The 25,587-nt window shown below is 34.6% G+C and overlaps 1 protein-coding gene across 3 annotated transcripts; it reads left to right on the plus strand.

Annotated features, from left to right (window-relative positions):
- The first annotated feature begins 10,171 nt into the window (after positions 1 to 10,171).
- LOC140879970 (uncharacterized) lies at positions 10,172 to 24,609 on the plus strand. 3 transcript variants are annotated; one of them, XR_012149564.1, is made up of 8 exons: positions 10,172 to 10,496; positions 12,369 to 13,108; positions 13,716 to 15,040; positions 15,770 to 16,672; positions 16,751 to 16,832; positions 18,610 to 18,657; positions 19,634 to 19,927; positions 24,522 to 24,609. XR_012149564.1 is itself a non-coding variant. In XM_073283973.1 (7 exons), the coding sequence occupies exons 1-7, from the start codon at positions 10,226 to 10,228 to the stop codon at positions 19,835 to 19,837; spliced, it is 3,573 nt and encodes a 1,190-aa protein (XP_073140074.1). In that variant the 5' UTR covers positions 10,172 to 10,225; the 3' UTR covers positions 19,838 to 20,007. The 3 variants fall into 3 exon arrangements, 1 of the variants encoding a protein (XP_073140074.1); XR_012149563.1 differs by lacking the exon at positions 24,522 to 24,609 and adding an exon at positions 20,406 to 20,610; XM_073283973.1 differs by lacking the exon at positions 24,522 to 24,609 and having other exon boundaries at positions 19,634 to 20,007.
- Positions 24,610 to 25,587: the final 978 nt, after the last annotated feature.

A 25,587-nucleotide genomic window follows, 5' to 3' on the forward strand; every position in this document is an offset into this window, starting at 1 on the left:
AAGGAAAGAAAGGCTAGGGTTGTGTCTTGTCTTTAGGCGGGCCGAGTTTGGGTTTTCGGGTCCGAATCGGGTCTAAAATGTCACGGGTCAAGTTAGTTGGCTCCGCGTCCGGGTTGTGTTAGATGGGCTCGGGTATTTTATTTTTAAGTTAATTATTAGTTTAAAAATTGTAATGGGCTTAAGTCTAAGTAATTAAATTATTTTGGCTACATGAGTTTAATTATTTGGGCTTAAATATTTAATTAAGTACACTAATTTTTAATGGGACTAGGGCCCGTGAAAATTATTGGGTCAGTTTTTGGGATATTGGGCTCATTGGGCCATAATAGGTGATTAATGGGCCTGAGCTTTGTTATTGGGCCAGATATGTCTTATTGGGCTTGAATAAATTATTTGGGCTTAAATGTAAGTTAATGGGTATAAGTTGAGTTATTGAGCCATTCTAGAAGTTATTAGGCCTAAGTCTAAGGAGTCAACAGCAGCCTGAACCAATCATTGAAAAATATGCATGTTCCGTAAATATATATTTAATTATTGCATGAATATTTTAAGTACAAAAAATATATTATTTTTATATTTATATTAATAATTAATTAAATATATTGTTGGGATCGGTTCAGAGGGTAGAGGGGGGGTGAATACACTCTGAAACTTATTTTCTTTCTTTTCAAAAATGATCAAGTGAAGTTTAGTTCACTTAATCTGTTTTCTCAACTTCTAAAACGTTTTGAACAACTTAAATAGTGCGGAAATAGTTCAGAGGTTTTAGTGATGCAAAGGCAAGTTATAACACGATGTATGAGCAATATATAAGATGAATATGCAGTAAAGACTAAGGGACGATTTATGGAAGTTCGAAGGCTTAATCCTTCTACGTCTCCCCTTCTTCCACTTAGGAAGGAATTCACTAGAAGACTTTGGTTATTACAACGTCTTGCAATACACCCACTTCAGACTTAGGACTTATCCAATGCCTAATCCGAAACTCCTAGATTTACACAGATAAGATTCTCAGTTCTTATCAGACTGGTGGAAGCTTTCAGAGTAGCTTCAAGTCTCTTCAATAATGAATACAGTCCGGTTGAGCTTCTCAAACTGCAGAGCGGTCGAGAGGCTTGGAAACCCTAGGATGATCCTTGAAGATCAGATATGTAAACTGTAGGCGAGGGTTTATTTGAGCAGCAAGTGAATGATCTTGTAAGTGTGCTCAAGTATTGCTTCAGGATATCAGATGAGGACTTCTGATAGTATTCAAGTGATTGAGTTGATTGAGATTTTTCGTGTTGCTTATCTTCCCCCCTTTACTTCTTGAGCAATCTTCCCTTTATATAGGTCAATCATCAACGTCTTTATTTTTGAACGTTCTGATGCTGCATTGAATGCACATTTAATGCTTCATAAATGCATTGATGATTCTGCATGAAGATCGTACACTTCTTTAAATGCAGACAACTTCCAGGGTCCAAAACTGGTATAAACGGTCGAATGCTTTATCTGTAGCCATTCTGCGTTTTTGCCATTTTAGTGCAACCTGTTGTCTCGATGCAAGAGTCAACAGATCTTCTGATACGCCGGTTCTGCTTTTGATAAAAGATTTTGCAATGAACGTCTTGTCACAAGTACTTGTCTTGAGATATCTTGATAAGCAGTTGGCATTCTTCCGGTAGATAGATTTATCCTCTGCTGGTTTGAATAACCAGTCGATAGGCTTGTGACTGCAACCGGTCGAGAGACAAAGGCGGTTGACAAGCTTCCGGTAGATAACTTGAAGGGTTTAGATGGTTGCGGTAGGAGTTGTAGTAGATTCCTGAAATACAAAAGATTGGTAGCACATTCCTATACAATGAGTCGTTGTTTGTTATCACCAAAATGTCGGATTCAACATATATATTTAAGGACAATATTTTATGAAAATGATATCATGAAAAATTTTATGTATATGCATGACGATATATGTATATGTGTGATGTTGGGCAATGAAAAATATTTTAAGGGAATTGAAGTGGGTGTGTGTGTAACAACCTACGGGATTGAAGATGGGATGCCTAGGCCCGGAGACCTTTTCATATTACACGGGATTGTGGGTCGGGATACTGGGGTCCGATTGCCTTTCCATACGATTATGATTATGATTGCCTACGGATCCGGGGTCAACCTGGTGAAGGGGCCAAGAGGAGAAGATCCCACTGCCACGTACGCTGGTTTTAGATTCATCAATCGACATGACACGTCACATGACATGGATATAACCTTCAGAGTTTTAAAATGATGATATGCTCTTATTATGTTGCATGATGATTATGATATAAGTATGTATGCTAGGTTATGAGATGACCATGAGTTATGTATTTTAGGACATGCATGTATATATATTATTTATTATATATCGTGAATGTGTTATGTGATGCATTATTTTAATCATGTTGTTATTATGATATAGAGCTTGTTGAGCCTCTAAACTCACTACACTTAAATGGTGTAGGTGAGCAAGTGGACTATGATGTAGAGAACTTAGCCCCGACCGGCGGTGAGGATGCATGAGCTCACGGCGGTTGGCTAGCCCATGACCTACGCTATAGTCATGTTTTTCAGTGATTTAGATTAATACTATTTTTTCGCACAATTTTATTAATTAATTATGGTTTATGGATTTTATTTTGAGTATTTCATGATTTTAATAAGGTTTGAATGATTATGTTTGAGGCATGAAATTATATTTATTTTAAGATATTTTATTTGCATGCAAAATATTATAGATTTTTAGTTGGGATATTTTTATTGCAAAATTATTTATGTTTATGAATATTTCGGAAATTAATTATTTAATATATATATATATATACACGTTTTAATTATATATATTATATTAAGTTTTTAGTTATTTATTTATTTATAGATTATATATGCATGATTTTAAACATATTTTATATTAAATATTTAGTTATTTATTGTTATATATATATATATATATATATATATAATTCAGTATTAGTAGGAACGAGTTGTTTTAGTTAGTATCATAGCAAGGTCCTTGGAGGGTAGTAGCCTGCTGCGTGGAGCTCATAATTCGTACTATCAGTCAGTAAGTTTTAATGTTTTAATTATTTTTATGTTATTGGGCTTAGGATTTTTGCTTTAATGATTTACGTTATGGAAAAATTTTAAAATAAAATGCTTAGTTATGCACTGCGGTTACGTAAGTGATTTATGAAAATTACGGCATATCTCTGATTCGTGTTTTACGACAGGATGACCACAAGGAATTTAGAATTTTTGGGAATTTGATTATATTTTTTTTGAATCTAAAAGTTTGATATTCTAATATATGGGTTGAGACTTAAATATTTGCATTAACTTATTGATTTTGAGATAGAATAATGTCATGGGTAAATTATTGGTCAAATTGATAGCGAGATGAGCACTTAGAGTATATTATAAATGTAATTATTTAACTCGTGAATTTGAGACTTATTAGGAACTATTATTTGGGAACTGTGGTTTACTCGTACATGTTATGATTTTTGGGATTTAGTTATGACAAGGAACATAATTGATATGTGATGTTATTTTTGAGTTTGCATGATAAAGCCTTGCTAAGTTAAGTTTATTATAAGAGTTGATATTTTAAGTGTTATGTTTAAATGCCAAATTGGGAACAAAATTTCGGCTCTGATTAAATGTTGGGGGATGTATAAATAGACTATATATGCATATGTAATAAGTCAAGTTTTGGTATAATGCGATTGTTGTATTTGGAAAGATGAGCAGTAGAGTTAGTAATTGGATTTTATGTATAAGTTGGGGTAAGTATGTGGTTGTACTTTCATTATAGTACTAAAAATTATATGAATGTAAAAATTTGTGTTACAATGGGATGTAAGTAAGTTTTAATAATTCTCTTTACTAGCGAAAGTTTATATATCTAGGCTTGATAAAGATAAAGTAGATACATGGGACAGATAAAATATGTTGTTTATTAGAGTGCGCAACGGAAACATATTTTTGGAATACTGAAACTTGGGAATTAGGTATGTAGATGAGGATTTAGTAAAAGACTTCGCTATTAGAATTTGATCATTTGAATTTCGAGGACGAAATTTCATTTGGGGGTGGGGGGAGAATTGTATCGCCCGAAAATTCGTTTACGTAAATCCGCATGCATAACTAGGAAAATAATTAAATTAAATTTTAAAAAATGGGTTAAATGATTTTATGTGAATTATGTGAATTTATTTTCATAATTTAATGGTTATTTTTAGTATTTAACCTGCAATTTTATTATTTATGGAATTTGTAGAAATAATATTTTTCGATCATGTATATGGGACTGTGGATGAACGAGGTATAAGAATTTTATTTCAAATATTTTTATTAGAATTTTGTGAGCCTTAAAATATTATTTTAAGGTATTTATTTAAGAAAATTATAGTTTTAATATATATAGATATATAAGAGCCCAATTTTCACCAAAATTAGCCATTTTAAGAGTTTTTAATAGGCTTTTAAATACCCATAATTAATTATTACGAAATTATCAGAAAAATAATAATTTTTAAGGGCTATTTTTATATTAAAATTGATAGATTATTTACCAAAAATTTAAAATAATATCTTAATAAGTAAATAATATATTAGATCCCACTTTCTCATCTTCTTCACGTTAATTCACCCTAGTCGCCATCTTTTTTCTTCTCCATCACGTTCATCTGCAGATTTCACACTTGCACACACGAGTTTGAAGATTTAAGCAAAGGATATTAGCTCGTTCATCCCGGAGATCGCCATACGCATCAAGAACACGAATTTTGCTTCAAAAATCTTCAAGGCACATTTGAATTCTCTTCTTGGCTACCATTTAAGTCATATTATCTCTCACGAGCATGAAAAATATTGATTTAGCCGGCCCTGGGGTAGGGCTCTAGGGCCCTTGACCAAGGCCCAAAAAAGTTGTAAAAAATTGGGGCCCAAAATTTTTAGAAATATATATATTCAAAAAAATATGATAAGCCCAAAATAAAACCCATTATATACATGAGAAACCTTAAGTGGCTTAGTGCCCTACTGCCCGTACGTTTCTCAACAATCTCAGATTCTCAATTTGACAATTTCTCCTTTCTCACTTCTCACTTCTCAATGCCGCAGTGCGTGAAGAATTTCTTTTAACGTCAAGTCCAAATGTCCAACAGTCCAAGTGCCTAGGTATGTGGTTTTTGTCCTTTAATTGCTTTGATAATCAATTTTTCAAAATAATTTTTTTTATCAAATTTTTAAAACTAACAGCCTTCATTCTTCAAGAGACAAGAATTCTGGGTGACTGGTTATTAGGCCTTAAAGAAGTGGATTTCGAATTCTTCATCTAGTCATCAATATCCAGGTTTTATCATTCTTTTCTCATTGTTAAGTTGTTTGTTTTTGCTTCTACTGTAATTCTTTTCTTGATTGTCATTTTTTTAGTTTTTGCTATAAAATAGAAATTTATTAATATGAAACAATTATCTGGATATCAAAAAAGACAAAAAAAAAAAGAAAAAAAAAAGAGATAGCCCAAAGTATGAGATGTTCACTAAATAAATACTTTAGTAAGGCACAACGTGACACAACCAAAATCTTATTGAATATTTTAACTAATGAATCTGATGCAAATGAAGATTTTGTTGAAAAAAAGAATGATGAAAATGAAGAATTTGTGAGAAACGAAAGTGATGAGCAAATTCAGCATGAAACTTTTGTAGAAAATATGAACGACAATACTAAAGATTTTAATGCTTTGGATGAAAGTGAAACTGAAAATGAAAAAAACCAATCTTGATAGCTAACTTGATGAGCTTGCAATTGAATATCAATGCTCGACATTTAGGTATGATATGAACATATTTGATCCAAGAGTTTGAGATAGTCTTGATACAAAAATGAGAGAGTTACTTGTAGAAAAAGGTCCTAAAAGAGAAGAGATTCTCAAGTTTTCTTTGGATAATGAATCTAGACATTTTTCTCATACTTACTATGTTCAAATGTTACCAAATGGTGAGACTCATGATCGAAAATGGTTAGTGTACTCGAAGGAGTTGGACAAAGTATTTTGTATTTGTTGTAAGTTGTTTAAGGTAATGCACACAAAAAAGTAATTTAGCAAGAGAAGGAATTAATTACTGGAAATATTTAAGTAAAAAACTTAAACAACATGAAAAATATAGTGTTGGACACCTCACTAATTTGAGAGCTTTTGTTGAACTACAGATGAGATTAAAAAAAACATTGACAATTGATAAAGAAATACAAGAACAAATTAAAAGGGATACAAAACATTGGAAACATGTTATGATAAGAATTGTTGTTGTTTTCAAATGTCTTGCCATACATAATTTGGCATTTCGTGGTGGGCATGATAAAACTTATGAAGATGGTAATGGTAATTTTTTGGGTCTACTTGAAATTATTGCAGATTTTGATCCAATAATGCAAGAAGATTTTCGACTCATTCAAGATAAGAAGATTCATCATCACTATCTTAGTCATAAAATTCAAAATGAGTTGATTTCTATTCTAGCCTCCAAAGTCAAGAATGCAATAATTAAAAAAAAATAAAAGAGGAAAAGTATTTTTCAGTAATTCTTGATTGTACACCAGATGCAAGTTACAAAGAACAAATGACACTGATATTAAGATGTGTGGATGTTTCAGTCACTCCAATTAAAATAGAAGAGTACTTCTTAGAATTTTTAAATGTGGGAGATACATCTGGTTTAGGTCTTTTCAATGAATTGCAAGCTGTCTTACAATCTTTAGAGCTTAATATTGATGATATGAGAGGGCAAGGTTATGACAATGGATCTAATATGAAAGGAAAAAAATCAAGGTGTGCAAAGGAGATTGCTTGACATTAATCCCAAGGCATTTTACATGTCATGTGGTTCTCATTCTCTTAATTTAGTTGTCTGTGACATGACAAATTCTTGTGCTAAAGCAAAATCATTTTTTGGTGCATGTCAATGCCTGTACACCGTGTTTTCTAATTCAACAAAGTGTGTTGGGTGTGAATTTGATTCCAATCTTTGAGTTTATGTTTGGATGGGTTAATTTTGAAGTATTATTTGATGGGTTATTGAAGTTTTAAAGTGCTTTTACTGGTTTTAGGAAGATTGATCGTTTTAGGATTCAAAAATCCAATTTTACGTGAAAACTGGTTGCAGATTCGTAAATCTGTAGAATTTTATTCGCAGTGTCCAGACCCTAGAAGGGGGTCTGGACACAGGTCCATGCATCGAGGTGTTTATTTTAAAACGATTGACCTGGGCACGGGGTCCGTGCAACATTCGTGTATGGGTCCGGAAGGGGGTTCGGACATAGGTCTGTGTCTCGAAGTAGACGTAAGAAATTATTTTGAAAACTTAATGCACGGACCCTGGCACGGGGTCCGTGTCACGTCCGGATAAGGGTCCGGACTAGGGTCCGGATCGCTTCGAATTATGAAATTTTAAATCCTTTGTTTCTGGATTCTAAAAGTTATGTTTATGATATTTTATGGTGTCTTAAATATATTTAGGATGTTTTATGTAAAAGTTTTATGTTTTCAATGTCCGGGACGGACGAAACGACTCACACAAATCGGTTAAGCTATGTATGACATGATTATGTGAATTTCTCATGAAAATCATTTCTCTCATGAAAAGTTTTGAAGAACTTTGTGCATGTAGTATCACGAGGAGCTTATAGAGCATGCTTTTATGAGATGTATGACAATGGCATGATACGTTATGTTATGATACGAAGTATGACATGGTGCATGAAAAATATTTTGATGACTTATGCGTCTTGTGATTATTATACGGGATATGCAATTCGGGATGAGTTATGGAGCAACTATCTAAACATGGCTCACGGGATGGTTATACGGGATATGCACTTCGGGATGAGCTCCGAAGCGGCTATCCAAAGAATGAAAGTTTACGGACATAATTCCATATGCTTGTTGATCACATGAAACTATGAATAGCTAATTATGACGGTTGCCACACTACTCATACTTCATCACCCCAAATATTTTTATGTTATGGCTACATCAAAGTTATGTTTATTGAATGAAAGCTTAAGTTAATGTTTTCTCTTTTAAAGTTTAGAAGGATATTTTTTTATGCATTTTCTTGCTGAGTCTTTAGACTCACTATACTTGAATGGTGCAGTAACGATGATGTTGATGCATTCATTGATGATTATGTGTGCAGACATGAAGAAGAGACAGAGGTCGGTCCAGTGGGTGATGCATGAGTGCGAAAGATTTATGAATGGAAGTTGTTCAAACCAATTTATGTTTTGATGGGAAATAAGTTTTGAATTTTGAGTTGATGGCCATGTTTGGCATAGTCTTTTAAATGTTTATTTCATTATTTGTGCACTTTTTAATCCGTTTATTTAATAAAGAAGATGATGCTTCCGCAAAATTTTTTAATTTTTCTCAAAATTTTAAGTATGTATGTTGAATAACGCTCCGATTGTAAAATTGGAACGTTACATATAATGACTAAAGAAACGAAACCATATAAAATGACTAATTTGTTTAATAATTTAGATTTTATTGAAAATTATGTTAGAATATAATAATAATTTTTAATCAAGTTCCCAAATTAATTGAAAATTATAGTTAATTAGAGGCTCATAGTAATATAATCTAAAACATTAAATTATTATTAATTAATTCAATTAACTATTTTTTTAATAGTTAATTCAATTAATTATTAACTAGTAATCCACGACGCGAAAATTCTCGTGCATAAATAGTTTAAATTACATCTAAAAATAATGAACATTTTTTATATTTTTAAATTGAAAAATATAATTGAAAGATGATATTTATAAATAGTAAGGACAATTTTGTCAATCCATTAATTTGACCAATGTGGTTTTTCTAAGGGGCTCATCCATCATTATATTGTATTGTATGTATTGTATTATTATATTAACTAGCGGGATAGGCACACACTTTGCGTGTGAAAATATGAATAAACGTGTTGGTGGTACAGTTTTTTTTTTAAGAAATGTTGATAGCTCAGTAACTGAATTTTATTTTTTGGGAAATGTGGGTTGTAGAAATTGATGTATTTTCAAGTGAGATGTTTTTCAAAATGGGCACAATTTTTTTTTTTTTCACGAAAAGAGTAAAGTGAATGGTAAAATGAAAAAAAAACTTTGTGTTCCCACATTAGATGAGAAGAAGTAGTTACTATACTTATTTCAACTTCAATAAAATACTAGTGAAAAACGCACACGTTTTGCGTGTGTAAAAGAGAAGTTTAATTTTTTATATTTATATTTTTTTAAAAAGTAAAACATGGAGGGATGTAAGGGATTTAGAGGCTGTTTGACTAAGCTTATTAAAAAGAGATTATAAGCTCGTAAAACTTAAAAGCTGTTTTACGAGCTTATAAGATGTTAGAACTTATTTTAAAAATAAGCTGTTAAAGTGCTTGGATAAACTTATTTTAAATAACTTAAAGATGTTGATGTGTTTGGTATTATAAGATCTTTTTATCGTCGAAATTACCAAAAATGGTATAATTATATGAAAACAATGTTTCGAGTTATACATATATGAAAATAGTTTTAGAATAAACATATATTAAAAAATAAAATTGTTATAATATTTTATTTTAGAAAAATTTATGTGATTTGGACTTTTTTTAATAAATAATATTTAATATTTAATGGGTGGAGGATATGGTGGAGATTTATTAAAATATTTAAGGATATTTTAGAAAAATAGAATGTTAAAATAAGATCTTTTTTTAAAAAATACCTCCCCCTTACTTTTTTAAAAACAGCTTATAAGCTGTCAAACAGCTTATTTTGACAGCTTATAAGCTGTTTCTAAAAAATTTACCAAATAGATCCGGAGAGCTTTTAAGTCTTTTAAGAGCTTAAAAGCTCTCCCAAACACCCTCTTAGCGGGTAGTTGATAAAAAAAGGTAATTACGAAATAAATAATTTTGATGTTCTTATAGTGATTATAGTGTGCTCAACTTTTATATAATAATAATATATATAATATAGAATAATGTAGAATACTGCAGTATAGATAAAATAAAATAAAATATTAAAGAAGTAGAGATATTAATATTTAATTATTAATTAAATTAGTTAATCAATTTGTTTATTGAAAAGGTCGAGTGATCAAAGCCCCAAAAAACACAAACCCACTTACGGACAGCGACGGGGCCTCCATCGATCCGCCATGGTTGAAGCTGAGCAGCCGCTAAAGAGGCAAAGGTTGCTCTCCCCACGATCGTCTCATCCGTCCCCACCCTCAGCTCCGCCGCCGCCTCAACCACCTCCACCGCCAACGCCGCCGCCTATATCTCCGAACGAGATACTACAGAGGCGCAGAAACAAAGAAGAGATTCGTAATGTTTTTGAGTGCTACAAGCGGATTAAGTTCTGCGTCGATCACAAGGATAAGCGTGAGACGGAAGAAGCCTACCTTTGTCTCATTTCTGCTGCGAGAGGTTGCAATTGCACTTCCTCTATGCTCGCTTAATTAGTAATACGATGTTCTGCCCAAATTGGGATTTTTTTGGGGTTTTGCAAAGAATTTTATTCCTCTCGTTTCAACTTGTTTATTTATGAATATGTTCTGTTTTTTGTCTTTTATTTTCTTGTTTGTTGTTTGCTTTGATTTATTAAGTCTTAGGGTTCGAATTTATGATTCTTACTCTAAGCTTTTTTCCCCTATAATTTAATCGGGCTTGTAGGGACAATGAAACTACTGAATTTGGTTGAAAATGGCATATTTTGAATCTCATTCATTTGGGGAACTAGAAAATTTGAAAGTGTGGTGGTGGAAGATACGATATTAGAATTCATGGTCTAGGTGAATAGCTGAATAATTGCCAGTCACCGCATCCGAATTGAGACCAAAAATGAGATTTCTCCTCTCCCTTCCTTTTAAGGAAATTCCTTTATGAGACAAACAAAAACTTTGATCCAGTAATGATTCTGAAGTTGCAGTAACAGCATCAATCCAACATTTTGGAGGAAATCTGGTACTTGCATTAAGAAAGACAATATGTACTGAAATTTTAGCCAGCTTAAGGTTCAAGTCAGGTCAGAAATGAATCTATTATTGTGGAAGCGATAGAAAGTTTGAGGCAGGTGAGGCTTGCTATGTATATTTGGAAGTGATCCATGAATTATCTTAGTCTTTGCTGAAGAAAATGAGTAGAACAGTGACAAATCTATCATACTTGATTGTTGCGCTAATAGTTGTATTTATCTTTCTTCTAGCCTTGCCAATTTTCAATAATTTAAATAGTTTTAAAGAAATTGAAGCCACTAATAGGTGAATATTCAAGTATGTTAGAAAGTATATAGTTGTATGTGGAGAACATTGGCATGCCAAGCTTGGATGCATGGGAAGATGATATTCGACAAGATTTCAAGTTTTTTTAATAAAAATAAAAAAAATTGAAATTAATAAGTTGTGGCTACTTGATGTATTCTTTGGAAAAATTAAATTAATTATTCTTATCAATAAGTGTATCAAAGAGACTTTGGCAGCAGTAGTTATGGCGTACCATGTATTTTAAGTTATTTTTCTTTGGCTTCGAAGTTCAACCTTCTCAGGAGTAAATTTTAATGGGTTTAGTTACTTGATCTATAGGGCCTAATTAGTGGAGCAAATATGATTGATGGTGAAACAATAGGTAAAACCTTTGAAATTTTTGTAGGACTTTGGTGTCACCCAGACGGCCAGACCTTTTGTTAGAGATCTCTTTGGCTTCGAAGTTCAACCTTCTCGGTAGTAGATTTTAATGGGTTTAGTTACTTGATCTATAGGGCCTAATTAGTGGAGTAAATATGATTGATGGTGAAACAATAGGTAAAACCTTTGAAATTTTTGTAGGACTTTGGCGTCACCCAGACGGCCAGACCTTTTGTTAGAGATCCACATTCAAACAGCATACCAAACCTCTTTGGGGAATTAGGAGCTGGAATGAAGTTAGAATGATAATGAAATACAAATCCCATCATGAAAATCTATGTAATCTTATGATGCTACTCTAGAACTAGATATAGTCTAGTTAATAATGAAAGCCAATCAATGTTGGGCCATCACGACATCCTGATATGTGCTAATTTCCGTTCAATCCAAAAAAAGAAGAGTTACAAACTTTAAAAACAAAATATTGATGAAAACAGCCTGATTCATTGAGCATTAATCCGAGTAAATAAACTCATTGCATTCAATCCATTTTTTATGTTAAACCAAGACATTGCATGTATTTCCGTTCATATGTTGTCTCTGATATTTCAGTATGCTAATGTTATATTGCTGCATAGTTTCTGAGATTTTGTGATTTACAATGAGGTATTTGCAGGTGGCACAAGTGTACAACGCCTGTTAGCGAATTTCATTCCGCGGTATGCATCATATTGTCCTACTGCTCTTGAAGCTGCGGCAAAGGTTGTCATCAATATCCATAATAGGTGTTTCACTGTAATAGAAAGGGGAGAAGATGTCGATGGAGCTGCTTTCGAGATTGCTATGGCCTGCATTTTAGGTCTAGTTGATATATGTGAAGCTGCTGCCTCAGAAGCTTCAGCTTCTCCAGTTATTCAAGGAATATGTTCTATTATGTTTATCAATGCATTTACTTTCTTTATATCCTCGTTTGAGGGGCAGGACATATTTCAGATTGTAGACCAGAGAATCTTGAAGATTCATGATGTTGCTGAATCTTTTTTTGAGTTCAAGAGGGAGTTTTTGGAGGAAGATAAATATGTGTTGCACAAGCTATCCAAGTTACGTGCACTTTGTTTCTTGAGGATTTTATCCAATCACCCAAAAAATTCAATTGCTTCTTGTTTTGAACTTCTTGAATGTACCGAATCAAAGGATTCGCAGAAAGGTGCTTACTTTTTAAATCAGTTGACTATTGGACTGAATGATTTGCACATTGATTGTTTGGACAAGAAAAACGACAGAAATAATTCATCAGTGGACACCTCAGAATCAAATGGTGAAAGCAAGCATCTTAATGATGTTTTTTCTTCTTCAAATGAGCATCTTTTTACAAATGGCACCTCAATTGTATTGAAGAACTGCTTGTTGGGAAAGGTAAGGCTCATTAATAAAGCATTTCATTGGTAGATGGCATGCCTACAAATTTTGTCTGGTGTAGTTTAGTATTGTCCTCCCATTGGCTATCTATTTACTCCACCTTATTCTGGTGAGAGAGACTTAGATTGTGAAATGAATGTGCTATTTAATTGGGCTTCAAATGCTCATTCATTTTCTCTTTGTCCAGCGCGACTAGGTATTTACAAGCTCATGTTCTTAATGAAGCCTTAATGTGCCAAACTATGTAGCAATTTATTCACACACATTCTTTCATCTATGTCAAACTTTCATGCATTTTATGATATAATAATAATAATAATAATATATAATATAATATAATTATAATTAGAATAGATAGATGTGCATCGAGGTGTTCTAGTTTCAAACTTGCTTCCATGGTCTCTAGAACTGTAAATAAAATTTCCAACCAAGTGTGATGCTGCATAACTTTTTATTTTAATTTTTACTCGATAACACTTCTTCCTACTCCATGTGTGGATGGTGTGGAATAAAAATACTTGTCATTTAAAAGGGACAAGGGCTTCAAGGTTACTTCAGCGTCTCTTTGGCTGTTGCATTTACGTTTCTGTTGTTCTTTGTACAGGTTTTACGCAAAGATCCTTCGTATAGACGTTGGATTTTTTCTAGGTACAGGAGGCTATGTAATTCTGCATCTCCTGAAATTGTTACGTATGTTACTTCAGTTTTAGAAGGAGTATTTAAATCTTTTATGCAGCAACTCACATCTGAAGGCAGTCAAGTAGATGTTGAGGAAGATCTATCTGGTTCATCCAAGTATGTTAGTCAGTACTTGGCTTCTGGAATACCTAGCCAACAAGGGTCTCCTTCTGTAGCTTCTGGGAGAGATTGTCCAGATAAAGGTGTAGGCATCCAGTTGAAAAATCGTAGTATGATCAAGTCAGGTATTGATCTTATTGACAGTGGACAATCAAATTCTGAAGATATGTCAAAAGCTAGAAATTTTGTTGTGCCAGTGGAATTGCACAGTCATCAAACGTTCTCCCCTAGAGAGAGAACACCAAGGGAATTCAGAAGTAGTTCACTCAATGGAAGAATCCATAACTTGCAGATAGAGAAGAGCCCGATTCCAAATCTGGACTGCTCGCCAACTTCTTTCAGATCCTCCACAGGAACTTCGAATTCTTCGTTTGAATCTCCCAAGCATGATTTCCCTGTGCCTCATACTTCAGCAAATCACGTGACCCGGTGGTTGGATGGAGACCCAGATGCCATGGATGTATTTCCAGCTTCAAAACAACTCTGGTTGGGATCATTAGGTCCTGATGCATCTGAAATGCTTATAAGGTTTCTGTTTGAGAAGTTCGGTCCTATAGGTCAAATACGGTATTTTCAATTTGAAGGGTATGCTTTGATTGAATACAGATACATTATGGATGCCATAAAGGCTAGGGAAGTAATGCGAGGACGCACACCTTGGGGTGCACCTCTCCAGATAAAATTTCTGGATTCTGGTTTAGGAACTCGAGGAGCTGCAAATAGCATCTCCGTTGGTTCTAGTTGCCATGTTTACGTAGGAAACGTTAATAGCAAATGGGCCAAGGATGAGGTGATGCATGAACTTAAGAAAGTACTTCATAAGGGCCCTCTCATGGTTTCTGATCTTAGTAGTGAAGGTGCGTTATTAATGGAATTTGATTCACCAAAGGAATCTACCATCGTCATGGCTCATCTGCGATGGAAACGCAAGGAAAATGGTAATTTTACCCTTCCTCCTTCCAGTCTATGTCCGGCCAATTTGATGGTGAATGTTGAAGGTGCAAGGCCTGCTTCTATCTCTGTACTTATGGATGCAAGAAACAACTATTCTGCTAATAGTATGATTGGATCACCTCATACTCAGAATGTATTTGAGAAGCCTTACGACAGTTACATGACAAGGACATCAGGGTTGTCTTCTTTACTCTTCCTTTATGTCCAAATTTAATATAATTTACCCCAAGATCCTGTTGAGATTTAGAATCATATTCACGTTCCTTGAGAGCGACTGGGACAACTGGACAAGTACTGATGAACACAATTTTGCATTAATATTTTCACTTGTAATCTTGTAGGCATCTTATTTGCTGCAGATTATGAACATTGTTCTCTTGATATTCTGTCCGTTGTCTGATAACCGATGCATCAGTCTGGATATCCATTTTTCAATTCAATGCCCACATCTGATATAAAGTTCAGTTATTTTCCCCTACTTTGGAAATTCTTTTAATTTATATTTTTATTCTGCTTATGTATTATGGGCTTCTTTTTTTATTTTTATTTTTTTTTCTCTTAACAAATCCATGTCTTTATTCAGTTTTGCATCTCTCTATATTTTTAGGAGTTACGCATTGATTCAACTGAACAATACATTTGGAGCAAGTTTGACACGAGATTTGTAGAAGAGTTATATTATCTAGTTTTGTGTTATGCAGCAATCTTTTTGTTTTGGGGAAAAATGCCACTCTATATAATAATATTTTGATTCAACATTGTTAGTTAAGGCAATTTTCTCTGAAGTGGTGGTATTATAGGTTCGTGATTATGAATAACTACCCACTTTAAAGCATCCTTTCTTGTATGTAAAGAACTATTTGTATTTCATCTATAGCTTAAACTTTGCATCTATGTTTTTAACAGGAATCGGGGAAGGCATCATGGAGCTTCTCCCCCTGTCAGATCAGATAACAGTGCTCTGGAGCTTACATCACCAAGAACTGGTCAAGAAACTTTTAGACCAATGGTTCAAAATGTGCATACATTCCAGACAACTTGGACTGATTCAGGAACGCTTGAAGTTGGAAGATTTTCTAATGCCAAACAAACATGGATGTGTGGAAAACCGGAAACTGGGATGTCTTCTGGGCAAGGAAGCATGGGACCGATGCCCACCCATAATCAGGGACCACCAATTACACCACCACAGCTGGTTCAGTCATCTACATTTGTTCGAACTTCATACGCACCACCAAATAGTATGTGGGATACACGTGGGTTGGGTCACCATCTGCCTCCAAATCCGATTTCTTGCATAACGCCTGCCAACGCTCATGTTAGTCTGCAGGCTCCACCATTTTTACCTGCTTCAGTGACTCCACTGTCAAAAATGCAAGCAAGTCCTGTGCCTCCATTTGATCAGATGTATGCTCGTCCTGTTGTGCCTCCTCCATTATCATCTTTGCCTCCTCTTAGTAATGTGCCCCCTCCATTGCCGCCTCAGTCCGATTTCCGGCCTCCATTGCCTTTTGCATCTGAGTTTCGGCCTCCATTGCCGCCTCAGCCTGAACTGCGGCCACCATTACCTCCAACACCTCCGCCTCCACCTCCTCCACTCCCCCCTCCTCCAAGCTCCCCCCCGCCCCTTACCCATCCCCCTCCACCTCCACCATCCGAGTCACTAAATGGTGGAGGTTCTAAATTGTGCCAGCAATCAACTTGGCAGGGGATCTTGAGTAAAAGTGGTGTTTATTACTGTACTTTGCTTGCACAAAGAGTAGATTCTGATATTTGCAACTATTCAACTGATGTTGCTGAGCCTGCTGAGTAAGGATTTTAGTCTTGTTTTGGTATTTTTGCTTAAGAAATGCAATTTCTGATGATTTTCTCTTGATGCATCTTCAGATGGCCTATTAAGTTGGATATGACAAAGAGGACAGATTTTCGCCATGTGAAATCAACATTTTCTAGCTCCCCACCTCACAGAGTTAGTTCAAAATTGTCGTCACCCCCCTTTTTTCTTTGTGCATATGTGTGCAATATCTTGCAGATCCAATCCAATCTTATGCGACACCTCGCAATTTGTTTATTTAAGTTCACTTGTCTCAGAAATTTGCATTTACTTTAGTTGTATCAAGGCTTGAAACTTCTATTTTCCTTGTGATCTAAGCTCCCGGCCTCCTCAACGACATCGCGAGTGCACAATTTGTGATTAAAAGTTTGCAATGATATTTTAAAGATGTATATAATTATTGTTTGGATCACCTATATGAGCTCGAGTTTTAAAAAAATGATGTCAACATGGTTTCTCGAGTCAAGAAATCCTACATCGCTACCCTTAGATTGCAGTCCTTATATGTATCATTAAATTGGTTTTGGGTGGCCTTTTTCATCTAATATACAACCAACTTGCATGTGGACATCTTGCATACTAATTATGACATGTTATTTCATGGTATAAATTTAGCATTGGAACTATGAGCATTGCCATTATCAACCTTTATGTCGTTACTGGGTTCCAAGATTGAATGGCCATATTAACATTTACATTTTGTATCAACATTCTGCATGGGCCATGGGGCTTGGCTGGATCAGCCTATCAATTTACGTTAAGGATGGAAATAAATGCGTCTGTTCACCAAGCTCGCAAACAGCTCTGATTTGTCATAAATAATCTGTGATGCAAGGTTTGGATTCTTTATGGATCTATGAGATGATTTACAAATTCTCACTGTTACGGACCTGGGAATTGGGTTTAGAAAGTCCAATATTGGACAGAGGCCCATTTAACAGAAAGTTTACTCTAGACCTATATTATTATGGGCTTACGATAGTTGGGCCGCGTAGTTACTGATGGATGGGTATATATTCTAAGGGGTGAGCTAGTTGTAGGATTCATTCAGCATGTTATCATTTTGAGAATGGACTAGCATAGCTAGGGGCGATAGAGGCTTTGCTCTGGGTTTTTCATATTTGTTGTTTTTGGGTTTTTCATATTGAATATAAGAAAACATGAGAATGAAATGCATACAATTACAAAAATGAAAAACCCAGAGCAAAGCCTCTGTTGCCTCTAGCTATGCTAGTCAATTCTCAAAATGATAATATGCCGAATGAATCCTACAACTAGCTCAACCCTTAGAATATATTCCCTTCCGTCAGTAACTACCCGGCCCAACTATCTGCCCATAATAATTTAGGTCTAGAGTAAACAATTATGTTAAATGGGCCTCTGTCCAATATTGGACCTCTAAACCCAATTCCCAGGTCCGTAACAGTCGGTCTCAACCCATCCATCAACACAAAGGTTGAAAGTAAAATGTTTCACATTATGAAGCCTGCAAAGAGCTCTGATTTCATATCCATCCCGAGGCTTAGTTTCTCCTACTGGACGTTATGCTGATCCTGCTATACGATTTGTCATTTACCAATACCCAAATTGTCGCTGCCACCCTCTTTTAAAGTGACCGTCCTTCCACCAATTTTTACTCGTTTCACTGAGCACTTCATGTCCTCATCCCATAGACGTTATGTCATTTGAACCTACCTGTAATTAGTGGTTTGAAGCCCTAGTATTTTCCATTCCCAAAATTAGGCCATCTCTTTTAAATTTTAGCATGTCACGTAGAATTCATATGAAAGTTCAAAATGTTCTCATCTTGCTTCCAAAGTATTAACATTTGGTATCCAGTAAAATTTAAGGTATATGCTTTTGCATAGTCAACTGTTGAGCAACCTATTTATATTAACTTTAATCGTGACAGAGAGAGGTTTGCTGGCTGCTTCCTTCTTCTCAAGGAGATCACAAGGGGGTAAGTTGGCCTTCTGATCAATTTCTTTGTTTTGTTTCTTCCCACACTGAAACTTGACCCCTCAAGTAATGCATACATGCAAGTGGAACTTTACATAATTTTTTTGGTTTGTTTATTGATGAAACATTTATCACCGCAGGCACAAATTGGCCCTTACTGAAATAATTTTTTTCTCTGCTAGAAAGAGACTCTGTTTCATGTTGGCTGGTAACCCAAAAGTACGGTCATGATTGTCACTGGTTAGGTAGTAGTGGGAAATTTCCTGTTCTAGATTTGGTGGGAATGGCACTCTCTTGTTGTTCTTGTCCTAACTAGGTGGATGATTTCCAGTGCAAATTTATCTGTTCCAGTGTAGTTCAGGTCTGAATCTTGGTTGGCCTCATTTAACTGGAAGTTAAAGTCACATCTCTTTTCTTTTTATTATTTTAAAAGTTCTCTAGTAGGATATTTTGTTGAATAGCATGGTGAAACATGTGTTTCATTATTGCAGGGTTGATTACAAAAAAGTGTGTTTTTTTTAAAAATTAACCAGTTGATTGTTCCATTTTCCTACACTAGATATTTATTGTTTGGTTTAGATAGAATCTTGTTGAACTAGAACAATTACCGAGCCAATTTGATTACTTGAATTTCCAATTAGACCCTTGCGTTCTTTTCTTACATGATAGCTGCTGGAGCAATATCTGCGCAGATGCAAGCAGGAATAAATTTCACGTGATTGAGGGAGCATGAAGATTTTCTATATTTTGTTTTTTATTTGAAGTTTCCAACAAGCAATCCAAATTTTGAAGCTTATTGTTAAAATGCTGTCCATCTGCTCTTTGACTCAAATTGTTGCGTGTGTTGCCTGATATTTCACATCTCCCAAGTAATATATCAATGGTTACTCCAAGGGCTGTGGCTGCTTGGAGTGCCCTTGTAGTAAAGACTTGTCGTCACTCAGCAAAGTGATTGAATTGCAATTCCATGTTTTCAGTTTCAAGATTTCGTATCATACTTGAAGCAGCGAGACTGCGCAGGAGTAATCAAAATCCCAGCTGCTAAATCCATGTGGGCCAGGCTTCTCTTCATTCTTCCATGCTCTCCTGATACATGTTCCTTGCTATGCATTCCTCCTAATCCTTCGCTTTGCTTGATTGGATTGGTTCTTCCTAAAGAAACGAATGCTGAGTTGGTATGATCCATGCACACAAATAGACTCTATATTTAAGTGATGCTTCAGACAAGACAACTAGGAAATGTATTCGAGTCTACGTTTCTACTGTATTCGGTAAGTATCTTATCTATTAAGTAATTGAGATGAAATTCGTTGCAAACTGAGAATGAAAATTTTGCAGTGGTTGAAGTTAATCTAGCGTGCATAAAATTTTTTATTTAAGAGCCGATTTACATCCCTGGGCTAGCCGAAACACAATTTTAGATTCTCAATCATGCTCAATGAAATGCAGTCAACATCGAAGTTTTACTGAAGTTGTCTCCATTTTTAAAATTTTTGAGCAGAGAGCTTTCCATTTTTGTTCTGTCATAAACTCTGCTTAGAGGAGGGAGGAATATAATTTTATCAAATAAAATTTTGGTTGTCTGTTTTAGGGAGATCTTGGCCTCATCTCCGTCCCTTACATGTTTTTTTTTCTTCAGTTTTTTATATTATATACAAGTACGCCTAGCAGTGTTTGTGAAAAATAAAAGAAGGGGTTGATTCAGTTCTCCCCATGTGTTCGTTATAATAAGAAATGAAATTGACGTAGATATTAGCACATGGAAGGGTCGAACCTTGATTTTTTGCATCAGTGATGGTGTAGAAACTACATGGAAAGCGTTACAATGTGAAAACCGTGATCATCTATCTACTTGCAACTGTGGGCATTGGAAAGTACTTTCTTGCTTTTTTCCTTCGGGTGCATGTTTTCTGTTGCTGTAAACTCTCAAAACTCGGCTGTTGTATCATGAAATCTTAATAACTTAATATTTTCCATGAAAAATCATCGCAGTAGACCGTAGATTGGAGCCAGCAATTTTATAGCAACCATTCCTGTTTTGTTTAGTGACATTGCATGGAAGTGGTTTAAAGTTCAAGGCTCGGTTCTTGGATCCGGGCCATTTATGTTCATTCAATTTAATGTTAGTTGTATTTATGGCAATTAGATTTCGTTGGTGCTTGAAACTAATACCATCGATGGTTTATTGATAATTGAACTTCAAGTCTTAAATTTGGGTTTCAAGACCCAATTGTGATAAAACTCCTCCCCTAAAAAAACTACACTGATACTCTGCGTTTAACACACACACACACACACACACACACACACTCTCTCTCTCTATATATATACATGTATATAGGGTCTGTATATATATATATATATATATATATATATATATATATATATATATATATATATGTATGTGTGTGTGTATATATATATATATATATATACACACAGAGTTTTGATATTATGGACAACCACCATGGGCACCTACATGGGCAACAGCTGACGTGGCAATCACTATTTGGATGTACAAGGTGCCGCGTCAGCTGCTATCCATGTAGGTGCCAATGGTGGTTGCCCATAATATCAAAACTCTATATACACACACACATATACATATATATATATATATATACAGATCCGGGGTGCAGGAAATTTTAGTGCGACCACTAAAACCCGATAGTGAGTTTTAGTGGTTTTTGTTTTTGTTTTTTGCACCACTAAAATCTACCACCGGGTTTTAGTGGTCGCAAACAGGGTGCAGGGGATCAAAGTTATATATATATATATATTTATATATATATATATATGTTATAAATTTAGTGGAGAAAAAAAAGGAGGAGAATGAAAGAGTAGAGAAATATAATAAAGAATGAAAAGTGTACAATATATGAACTAAACACCTCTATTTATAAGGAATAGAGATTAGTGTAAAGAAAGGAAAATCTCAATCAAATCAATCAACTATAAATCATCTATATATAATACTTTCCATTAGATGATTGATGAAGAGTCCAATGTTGCCTTTTTAAAATCTTGTCAGTAAAACCAGTGGGAAAAACCTGAACGAAAAAAAAATAGTACAACAATTGATACTCCCCCTGATTTCAATCATCGAATATCTTTTAATTGATGCATCCCTATTTTTTGCACCAATTTCTTTAATGTTGATGTCGGTAATGCCTTTGTGAATAAATCAGCTACATTGTCACTTGAACGGATTTGTTGGACATCAATATCACCTTTATGTTGAAGTTCGTGCGTGTAGAAAAACTTTGGTGAAATGTGTTTCGTTCGATCGCCTTTGATATACCCTCCCTTTAGTTGTGCAATGCAAGAAGCATTATCTTCAAAAATAATCGTCGGACTATCTTTCGTTGTTGGTAGTCCGCATGATTCTTGAATATGTTGAGTTATAGATCTCAACCATATATATTCTCGACTTGCTTCATGCATTGCAATGATCTCAGAGTGATTTGATGATGTCGCTGTCAAAGTTTGCTTTGTCGACTTCCATGAAATAGCGGTGTTCCCTCGTGTGAACACATAACCCGTTTGAGATTTGCTTTATACGGGTCTGAAAGATAGCATGCATCTGCATATCCTATTAAAGAGAAATTTGATTTTTTCGAATAAAATAATTCCATGTCAGTTGTACCACGAAGGTAACGAAATATATGTTTTACACAATTTCAATGTCTTCGGGTTGGAGTAGAACTATATATTGCTAGAAGGTTAACAGAAAAAGTTATATCTGGTCGGGTACAATTTGCAAGATTTGATAATGCACCAATTGCACTTAGATATGATATTTTCGGACCAATGATATTATCTCCATCTTCAAGTGGAAGAAAATGATCTTTCTTAGTGTCAAGTGATCTAACGACCATTGGTGATGCTAATGGATGTGCTTTATCCATGTAAAATTGTTTTAATATTTTTTCTACGTATGAGGATTGATGAACAAATATTCCTTCTTGTAAATGTTCAATTTGCAAGCTAAGACAAAATTTTGTCTTTCCCAAATCCATAATCTCAAATTCACTTTTTAAATAATTGGCAGTTTTGGTGAGCTCTTCGGGAGTTCCTATGAGATTTAGATCATCCACATATACTGTCACGATTGCAAAACCTTCATCCGTCTTTTTCGTAAAAACGCATGGACAAATAACATCGTTTGTGTAACCTTCTTGTAATAAATACTCACTAAGGCGATTGTACCACATGCGCCCGGATTGTTTTAATCCATATAATGACTTTTGCAGTTTTATTGAGAACATGCTCTTAGGGATTGTATCACTTGCTTCTGATGGCTTAAATCCTTAATGGATTTTCATGTATGCGTCGTTATCAAGTGAACCATATAAATATGCAGTAACCACATCCATAAGTCGCATGTCCAATTTTTCTGATACAACCAAGCTAATCAAGAATCGAAAAGTGGTGGCATCCATTACAGGTGAGTAAGTTTCCTTATAGTCAATTCCAGGTGATGCGGATTTAGGATGCATGAAAGGCAAACACGACTATATTAAAATCGTACCTTCAATTCAATAGCAAAAATATTCTTTGATGTTGTCCCGACCTTTTGAACAAGTAAGTTTCGGATATCCACCACTAGTTCAACCCGTAACTAGCAACAGATAATCACGAGGATAAACAATTAATCACAACTGAATCTTCAGAGGAACCTGTCTCTGACAATCCACGAAGATAATCAATTGACAAACGTCACAAAGTAATTAAACTTTGATAAGTTTGATTTGATACACAAAGCAAAGCTTTGTCATAATTTTAGAAAGAATTATAATTGATAAAAATCAATTTTCATAATTTTCAATCTATTCTCAATAATGAATGTATTATGTTGTATTTATAATACAATTAAAAAATAATAAAAGAAAAAAAAATTAATACAAAAGATATCAAAAGATATCATCTAAAAGTTTTCTAATAGACTTATAATACTTAAAATAATAAAAAATACTCAAAATAATAAAAAATACTCAAAAATCCGAAAACACACACTACACGCCGAGTGTGTGTAAATCACGTACTAGCGCTTAGGCGCTGAAGTTGTTCAAATTGTGCATAATTCTTTAAAAATTCATATCTTGAGTTCTAGCCGTCGGATCGAGCCGAAATTTTAACCGTAGCTTCATAACATCCTAAACTACATTTTGGATGGTGAATATTGGATTTTGATCTCTCTAAAATCTTCATAAAATTTCAGTACTCCATCACGAACTCCATGCATTCCAACTTGGCTTCCTTGCTCCCCTACTTGATTGTCATGGATCCCAATTCCTTCTAATCTCGATGAAAAATTATGAGAAAAATCTTGGAACAATATGAATCTTCGATAGCTTTTTAGATTCATATCACCAAGTCTTTGAGAAAAACCTTGGGCTACAAGTCTGGCTTTATATCTTACAATTTTGCCATTTTCATTTCTTTTTCGTACGAACACCCATTTGTATCCTACAGAGATTATATTTTTAGGTGTTTGAACTACGGGCCCAAACACTCTGCGTTTCTCTAAAGAATCTAATTCAGTTTGTATAGCCGCCTTCCATCTTGGCCAATCATTTCTTTGTTGGCAATCTTTAACAGATTGTGGTTGAGGATCATCATTGTGTTGCATAATATCAAGGACTACGTTTAGAGTGAAAACATCATCGATGTTTGTATTACTTCGATCCCATATTTTACGAGATATCAAATAATTTGTCGAAATCTCGATATTTTCATGTGATTGTGATTCTTCATGAATCATGTTTTTCACATCTGTTTCATTTATTTCTCTTGTTGTATCATGTAAAGTTGCTTCTTCTGGAGTTGTAACTGCTTCTTTATCTTGTACCTTTCTTTTTCTAGGTACCGTATCCTTCGAACCAATTGGTTGACCACGCTTTTGGCGTATTTTAGATTCGTTTGCGGGTAAAGTATTACTTGGTCCTACATGGACATCAATCTTCACCGGAGTATTCTCTACTTGTGTATATGATTTTGTCACATTTTTTGTATTAACAAAAGCATCGGGTAATTGATTTGCAATTCTTTGCAAATGAATAATTATTTCAACTTCTTGCTCATATTGATTGTTTCGGGGATCATAATGAGATAATGTTTTCACATTCCAACAAATTTTTCGTTGTTCCTCAGGATACAACTTTGCTCCCCCTAGATTTGGAAAATCAGTTTCATCAAAGTGGCAATATGCAAATCTTGCAGTAAATAAATCACCCGTTAAAGGCTCCAAATATCTAATGATAGATGGTGAATCATATCCCACGTAAATTCCAAGTCTACATTGTGGACCCATTTTGGTCCGTTGTGTAGGTGGGATAGGGACTTGTACCGCACAACCAAATACTCGAAAATGAGAAACTTCAGGTTCTTGACCATATGCAAGTTGCAAAGGTGAGTATTGGTGGTAAGTAGTTGGTCTCACACGAATCAATGATGCAGCGTGTATTATAGCATGATCCCAAGCTGCATATGAGAGTTTTATTTTCATGAGTAGCGGTCTAGCAATCAATTGCAATCGTTTAATAAATGATTCTGCAAGACCATTCTGTGTATGAAAATGGGCAACTGAATGCTCAACTGAAATCCCGATCGTCAAACAAAATTCATCAAATGCTTGTGATTTGAATTCAGCAACATTATCAAGACGAATTCTCTTGATTGAGTGATTAGGGAACTGAGCTCGTAATTTAATTATTTGCCCAAGTAATCTAGCAAAAGCTATATTTCGAGATGCTAACAAACTAACATGTGACCACCTAGTCGAGACATCAATCAATATCATGAAGTATCGAAATGGTCCACCTGGTGGTTGTATAGGCCCACAAATATCTCCATGAATTCTTTCCAAGAAGGTTGGAGTTTCAATATCAACTTTTTGTTGGGAAAGGTCTTATAATTAATGTTCCTTGTG

This window comes from Henckelia pumila, chromosome 2 (genome assembly GCF_033568475.1).
Source record: "Henckelia pumila isolate YLH828 chromosome 2, ASM3356847v2, whole genome shotgun sequence".
In the NCBI taxonomy this organism is placed as follows: domain Eukaryota; kingdom Viridiplantae; phylum Streptophyta; class Magnoliopsida; order Lamiales; family Gesneriaceae; genus Henckelia; species Henckelia pumila.

What these genes read in the sequence shown, in the direction of transcription:
- LOC140879970 (XM_073283973.1), top strand. Translation starts at nt 10,226, where the DNA reads ATGGTTGAAGCTGAGCAGCCGCTAAAGAGGCAAAGGTTGCTCTCCCCA. An exon ending in GATGTTGCTGAGCCTGCTGA is followed by an intron (nt 16,673 to 16,750) that starts GTAAGGATTTTA and finishes ATGCATCTTCAG; the next exon opens with ATGGCCTATTAAGTTGGATA. An exon ending in CTAGCTCCCCACCTCACAGA is followed by an intron (nt 16,833 to 18,609) that starts GTTAGTTCAAAA and finishes TAATCGTGACAG; the next exon opens with AGAGAGGTTTGCTGGCTGCT.